Source organism: Gavialis gangeticus, unplaced genomic scaffold, assembly GCF_001723915.1.
Source record: "Gavialis gangeticus isolate Ggan-Ray unplaced genomic scaffold, GavGan_comp1, whole genome shotgun sequence".
In the NCBI taxonomy this organism is placed as follows: Eukaryota; Metazoa; Chordata; order Crocodylia; family Gavialidae; genus Gavialis; species Gavialis gangeticus.
The window spans coordinates 96,404,369-96,412,320 of NW_017729025.1; the positions used below are offsets into that span (position 1 = coordinate 96,404,369).

The window sequence follows — 7,952 nt, forward strand, 5'->3', positions numbered from 1 at the left end:
ATCTGCAAATTTTTTTTTTTTTTTTTTTCTGACAATCAATTTTTTTACTGACGTGTTTTTACATACAGTGTTTTACATGCAGTGCTTCATACTGCCTTTGGCCACACAGCTCTGCCTAACTTTGAAGCAAGCATTATAGGCAGGTGACTGCTGACAGTACACGGCAGAATCACATGGCTGGGGAAGGGCATGAGGCTGAGAAGGTTCCCGTGGGTCACAAAGACCTGTTGGAGAGCTCCTTGTAGGGTACTGAAGTGCACTCCCACTCAGACACAAGGTGGCAGCATTCTGCTCTGCCTGTTCATCAACGCTTGCATCCAGGGTGCTTGTACAAGTTACATTTTGCGCATGATCAGGCCCCTACAGCCATGACTTAGAAATATTCTGTAGCTGTACATGTGTGTTAAAATGTCTGATCACAGAAAAAATTAACCCTGGTCAAATGAAGTATTAGATTAAAGTGCTCTAAAACAGAACATCTTAGAGAACATGTGTTCCATCCAAATTTAGTTTTTTGCATGAGAGCAGGGCTGGGCTGGTGCTTGCACTGGTAGCAGCAGCTCAACTCTACCCCCAAGGCTGTCAGTGGGGGAAGGTAAGGGAGGGGGAGCAGCAGCAGAAGCTGCCAGCTGTTTTGGATGGCCAGGCCACAAGGGGCGGTGGGGTGGAGCAGAGCCCCCTTGCCTCACAGCCCTCCCCTCCCCACCCTGCTACCTTAGCTGGGGTATTGGTGAGAGCTGACCCAGGCCTTCAAGGCAAAGAGATTTGTCCCACCTTGCTGCCCTCTCAGCTCAGGCTATTCAAGACAGTTGTCAATGCTGCCACTGTCCCTCCATGGTGTTGTATATAAAGCACCATGAATTAAAGCAGGGCCCTAAACATCTGTAGACACCCCCAGCCTCATTCTGGTGACAGATCTTCAAATCAAGCCTATGGTTTCTTGGGGGATTTTTTTTTGGAGGACAGTTTTGTTTTGTATGGTTTTGTTTTTTTTTAAACGGACTGTCCATAAATGTATGGACAGTAGAGAACCTTAGGCAAAGGAATAATTAGGATGCATTTATGAACTAGTATACAGAGCTATGAACTAACATATAGAGCAAAATCTTCAGTCTTTGCACATACAGCACACATGATAGAAGTGTGAAAAACACACAGGGATAAATACTAAAAGAAGAAATATATTTCTGATTTTGATGTAGAAAATATATGAAAAGTACAAACCAATTCAGCACGTTTTCAGTCTACAGAAACCTAGAATTAACTCAAAGGAATGGATCAACCTACAGGCTAAGTAAAAAACTGAAATTATAGACATAATTTACAGCAAACGTCTCCAACCTTTTTAAGCAGGAGATCACCTTCAGCATTTAAAAGCAACCTAAGATCTACCATGTGCCCCAGTTGTGCAAGGCCTGCCCATGCTGAAGCCCCACTCGCTTCCTCCCTCACAGCTGTTGCAGCCACCCGTGTTGCCCCACATTTGGGAGGAGGTAAGTGTCCCCCCCATCTGTGCGTGGCAGAGGCAGCTGTCATTGCGGGCTGGGCTTTGTGCTCTGAGCCCCGCTGCAGACCGCCTGGGAGCAGCCCAACACCACATGTGTTGTGCTGCTATGCTGAGCCTCGTCCCCTGCCCGTCCAGAGGCTAGATGAACATGGCATCAGGCCACTCCCAGGTGGGCTACAGCAGGGCTTGGGGGACAAAGCCCAGCCCACAACAGCAACCGTCTCCGTCACATACAGATGGGGGCGGCATGTGCCCCCCAGGGCTTCCACTAGGCTGCGCACAGTGGCAGGAGCCTCCCTGCCCTGGACGACCCACCCAGGCTCAATCCTCCTGCCACCCACCCGGCCAGGGCCCCACTCAACTTACACCTGCTCCTGCCTCTGCAGCGCGCTGTCCCTCACCGCAGGGGCCACAATCTGGTGCCTGCTCCTTCCCTCCCCCACGGACCTGCTGGGCTGGGGGCGGGGTGCATGCATGCGCTCAGCCCCCCTCACCCCAGCCTCAGATCAACTCCAAGAGGCTCCAACATCAACCAGTGACTTAAATAAACTGGACCAATATCAAAATAAATATTGAGAAATCTGCTATAATTCAATTTGCTATACAATGCATTGAAAATTACCTGTTCTATTTTAAATAAAAATACCAAGTCTTGCCAATCAATAGTACACCCAAACACTGTTTCAGAACTTAAATGTAAGTAGTACCATACTGGGCAATATTGATCAATCTAGCCCAGAACCCTGTCTCCAAAAGTGGCAGAAGTAGATGCTTTAGAGAAAGAGCATGAAACCAGGCATACATAAAGTTATCTATCCCCTGTTCATTAGCTTCCCTAGCATTCACCATCTTTGGTTTAGAGATGCTAGAGGAAACGTCTCTGACTTGTGCTATTAATAGTAGAGATGCATAGATAGGGATTTTTTGGGCCGGTACTGATGGCCGATTTCTAACGAGCCATATCAGCCGATACCAAATAGGCCAATATGCAGCCAGGCAGCTTGGAGAGCAGTGTCCAGCTGGTAAGTTTGTTCTGGGGAAAGGGGCAAGGGGGGAGGGAAGGGGCAGGCAGATTGATGTCCCTGCAGTGAGGGAGGGAGTGGGGCTGGGGCGGCATGATGATGTTTTCAGTTTTGTTTTCAATTTATTTCTTAATGATGCCCAACTTTTAATTGGCTTTTTTGGTTGCTACTGCACATTGAGCTGATGCTTTTAGAAAGTTATCTACAAAGACTCCAAGGTCTCTTCCCTGAGTCATGAAAGCTAGCTCAGGATTTTGGATCCTGAATGATTTAGGATAATTTAGATAGGTTTGCTATGCAGTTCAACGCCTTTGCATGCTGTTGCGTCCCTATGCGCATCCCTATTTCTCCTGCTAAGCACCAGTACTACTGAGCTGGGTCCAGAAGCCTCTGGGTCCCAACAATTCTCAGATACAGATAATAAAAAAATATAAACTGGGAAATCCTGTTCTCATGAAAGTCTAAGGAAAAACTCCCAATGACTTCAGCAGAACCAGGATTTCACCTCAAAATTAGCAATCACAGGCTCCAGGTCAACAGTAGTCACTAAAGAGTCAACTGTAAGAAAAACTGTTTTGATTACAACCAGAAAACCACAAAGGTTCCGACACAGTAGTTATCGATAGATATCTAATAAGAGACAAATTAGTCTTTCAGAGGGAGTTCAGGAACTACACTCATGGCCTCTATCCAAGATTGCTCTAATTAAATGTGTGTTATTAATTTAATACAGTAGTTTGCTGTTATTATTGTGGCCTGATATTTCAGCTCAAATGTGAGCTTACATTCAGCCCTGGTATAAACCGACATCCAAAAGAAAATACATAATATGACTGTTTCACCTGCATTAGATTTTTGAAAATTGGGAAAAAAATAACATTAGCCACAAGGATCATACCCGATATTTATTCCAGCTATCTAATAAAGAGTACCTTGAAACATCTTGTAATTCAAATCTGTATCAGTAAATAAAGATTTATCTTGAATGAGCACTTGCGTGTCACTTATTATAATTACATAGTGCTTTTCATCCTAAAAATCTCAAAGTGCTTTACACATGTAGTTGTGAATCAATATTCTTTTAAAACCTGGAGGTCCTGAAGCACAGATCTGAAGTTGCTTAACTGTATCACAAATCAACTCAGTGAAACATTGCCTCTCAAGGTCAGCATTTTCTGCAACCCCTTCTGAAAAAAATCCAACAGATACAAGACAGAACTTAAAATTAAGAGCTTAAATACCTCCATTTGCATTTTAGAAGCATCTTTCAAATTGGGGAAATATGTAAAGCTTTCCAAAAAAATTCATCATCTGATTCATCAAATAAAGCAAGAACTTGGCAGTTTTAGAGCATAGAGATTTGTGGTTCAAATATTTCTCTCTTGTAAGTTCCTGGAACTGTCTTAATTCAAAATTAGCTGCGTAAAAAAGCTTCTGAAAATACCCTGTATGTAGAATTCTCTAAAACAAAATCAAGGTCCAATTGTGGTCCAACCACATGTGCAGACCTGGTAAAAAAAAAAAAAAAAAAAAAAGTGTCGCCAGCTTCTCTCCCCCAATTACACTTATTCTCGTACCCAGCCTGTCCATGTTCTATCAGCTGGAACTGCCCAAAGAAACAAAGAGGCATGGAGACCTGGACAGCAAGGAAATTCTTCAAGGTCTGTACAGGTGCCACTAGCATGAAAGCACAGGAATATGGGCCTCAACAAAGGTTTAGAGGTTTTAGAACTGTTGTTAATTGTTACATTATAGTTGTAGTTCAAAGTTCTGTATCTAATTTATTGTTGGTTTAATGTCAATGTGTCAGTAACTTTTTTTTAAATCTTTTATTAAAAATACAGCAAAAAAGCAAAAATTAAATAATCTGAAAAGTCTTTCATAGGGGAGAAGCCCATGTTCAAAAGACATACATTATTACAGATTGTCCTTAGAAAACAAGAATGCTACTTTAAGACTTATTTTTGATCTGTTGTGGCATTTCTCTCCTGTTTCTTTTAAAAACAAAACAAAACAAGACAGACACATGAAACAGAGAAAGAGAGACAATAAAAGTGTTGCTTCTACTCTGTCACTTTCAGCTTAGCTGCTTGATGATTACATATGGAAACTGTTTACCAGGTTAGGGTGAAAATATTTTTTATAATTTGGCTTTTTTATTACAGCACTATTGTAAAAGATGAGTTTGTCTTGGCCAGCTAGTCAGACTCTTACTTGAGAGCTAAAAGAAAAAGATAGTAAAGAGTTAAAATAAAGATGAGGAAAGAAAAATGACACCATTACATTCACATTCCAGGCCATGGGTAAAATTCAGCCAAACACTGTAGAGCTGCTGAGGACATTTGTTTTCTTCTCCTTGCTCAATTTGCACAAGACATCTTTCAAGGTCAAGAAAATGAAAATTCAATAGCATAGTGGCAGATCAAAGGTTCAGCAAATGGTGTCAGCCATGCTGGTGAACCTTGTGCAAGCTGGCTCCTGCAATATGCTCCTTTCATAACTTAACACAGTACATTTCTAAAGACAAGGATGATCCTGACTTGAGCAGGGGGTTAAACTAAATGAACTGCTTATGCCCCTTCTAGCTCTGCTCTTCTGATTCTATACATGTGTACATCCCTTCCCATATTTTTACATAATACTGATGGGCACACATATTCATGAACCCACATTCGAGAGATTCCCCACTAGTAGATTAGAAGAGTCAAAATATCAGACCAAAGAACTGGATGACTTGAAGAAGAAAGCCCTAAATTCAAAAGCTTATCTAAAACTATCCTAATCACACAGGTGACACATTAGACGATATCACCCACAAAAAAACTTAATATCAAACCATATAGTGTCCACTCTGTGTTTACTCTGTCCCATGTTCAATACCCCTCAACACAATTTGCTGACCATGTCCCAATCATATTGTAATACAGAGTGCTGCTAACTTGCCCTAAATTGGAAATCTAACACATTTCACATTTTTATTCTAATCGTTTTGTGATCTTTCGTGCAATAAAAATGCAACAGAACCAAAATACTGGTACCTTTCTTGATGACCCAAATCAGATAAAAATTCATCAATACGTCTTTGGAGTTCATTTCCTTCCAAATTTTTAAACTTCTTCAATTCACTCTGGAGAAAAAACCAAAGCTCCTTGGCTCCATTTTCAATTCGTCTTCTCAATATTTCATGGTCTTTCCCCAAGCCTCCTATCAAAAAGCATATAAGTGTCAGCATTACCAGTAATATATGAATATATTGTAATATTTACAAGATGGTATATCAGTTTTAGAAATAAAAGAAAATGCATCTACCAACCATCTCCTGTTCTCTTCTTATAGTTTTCTATCTGCTCTTTGGCCTTTAAAAGCTGCTCTTCTAAAGCATGTAACTTCCCTGCAGCAGGCCCCTGTTCAATGGGACCATCTGGTATCCTAGAGCACAGAAAAGAAAATGTAATCAAATAAATATATGAGATATGTAATTATTTACTTGCTTTGCTAAAAGTAGTTATTGATAATCTGCACAAGATTACAGGAAGATTCTAATTACAAAAGAGAAAAAAAATCACTGTAAATAAAAATTCTCTCAGCATAAGCTAGTTGCATTCTTCACTAAGTAATGCCTACAACAATCATAATGAAAGCCTGTGGTGGTTTCAAGTCCATGTATAAAATGACTCTTAGCATAATGTAAGGTCTCATGGCTATTATGGTAATTACCAGTAGTTTCTGAACACGTACATGTAGCAAGCCAAATTCTAAATATAGCTATTAGTCTTAGGACAGGATGGAGGAATGCAAATAAAGCATAATTCCGTTTTATAAACTGATTACCAGATGATTTTAAGTCAAGCCATATTCGTGCAAACTCAAAGACCTATCTCCTGATTCCACATTATTCTGCAATAGCAGTCAACTACTACTAGATACCCTGATAAAATATTGCCTCCATGACACTCTTTTGCTATTAACTATCTTTAAATGGCACTTAAACGTGGCACTTAAACCTGAGTATAAGCTGATAACAGTTATCGAACTGAAGTGATAAATTAAGTAAGGGCAACAACAGAGGTACTTAGTTAACCATGGTCAAAAAGGCACTTGCTGGAAGTGGTACTTGTAGTCTGAGGAAAATGGTGCAAGACAGCAGTACTGAGCATAAATATTGTGCCACCATGGTAAAACTGCCCCAGTAGCTGAATTTCTAGCTCCAAGTGTTCTGTCCTCTTCACAAGACTGTACTGTAAATAACACCAAAATATATGTCCTTCATTGCAAGCTAAGTAGCTCCTCAGTTTCTTTAACCCCTCTACCACCCATACCCCCCCTCCCCACACACACACATCCCCTCCTTAGCCCAGCTTCCTGTTGGCACTGCAGCTGTGCACAGTCCTGGCACCACAGCCACTGGCAGCTGGGCCTGCATGGGATGGAGTGCATTAAGTAGCCATCTCACCTGCCTACCCACTGCAATGAGCCACTGCCACCATGGCACCACTGATCCATGCTGGCTGTGGGGCAAAAGGGAGAGACTCAGTCTGGGGCAGCAGTGGCACACTGCAGCAGGTGGACAGGCAGGATGGCTACTTGGCTTGCTGCGTTGCTCTGCATCCTGTCTGGTCCCAGCTGCTGGTGGCCACAACATCAGGACTGCACAGCTACAGCACCAACAGGAAGCTAGCTGGGGGGGCGGGGAAGGAAATTAATGAGGGGGGCAGACGAGTCTGTGTGCTGCATGGCCTGGCCCAGCCCTGGCTGCAGCAGAGCTCCCTTCTCAGGCTCCTGGCAGCAGCCAGTGGTCCAGACAGGATCGACTGCCCGCTCTCCCTTTAGTAGCTCACCAAAACTTCTTAAATGGCTTTCCAGCCCAAATAATTACCCACCCATGAGTTAGCATCATGTCAAGGACAAAAAAAAAAAAAATCAATATTAATACTGAATCTAGAATCTTACCTAGTAACTTCCAAATACAAACATTTTTTTAAATAAATCAAGCTCTAGACATACCATTGACAAAATTATGCATTGATTATACTGCAGAAAGCAGTATAAAATAATAGATAAGCCCTACAGAAATAAGCCATAAGTAGGTACCTACCAAAATTGTGATTTTGTAATTTTCGCAGAAACCGCCATTTCAGGCAGGCTCCACAAAAAAAGCGTAGGCTCTGCACTTTTTGGCAGGCTCCTTAAAGAAAAAAAAAAAAAAAGCTTACTGAAAATAAATGCTGGCTCCTTGTATGGCCTGGCTGCACAACCCACCAGGGAAGTGGGAAAAGGGGACAGGGACTGCCAGCACGGCAAGAAGGTTGCTGCCCCCCATCCCTGATTGGCTGTGAGCGCTGTCCATCACATAGCCCTGCCCTTCACCAATCAGTAGCAAGGGGCAGGGATGTATGACAGATAGTCCTTGCAGCCAGTCAGTG

The 7,952-nt window shown here is 42.2% G+C and overlaps 1 protein-coding gene across 3 annotated transcripts in view; it reads right to left on the reverse strand.

Annotated features, from left to right (window-relative positions):
• FUT8 (fucosyltransferase 8) overlaps window positions 1–7,952 on the reverse strand; it is a 353,615-nt gene that overhangs the window by 115,609 nt on the left and 230,054 nt on the right. For all 3 annotated transcript variants that reach the window (XM_019519217.1, XM_019519216.1, XM_019519218.1), the window contains 2 exons: window positions 5,843–5,958; window positions 5,568–5,733 (listed from right to left, as the gene is read on the reverse strand). In XM_019519217.1, the coding sequence (XP_019374762.1) occupies window positions 5,568–5,733; window positions 5,843–5,958 (282 nt within the window). The remainder of the gene's footprint in view (window positions 1–5,567; window positions 5,734–5,842; window positions 5,959–7,952) is intronic.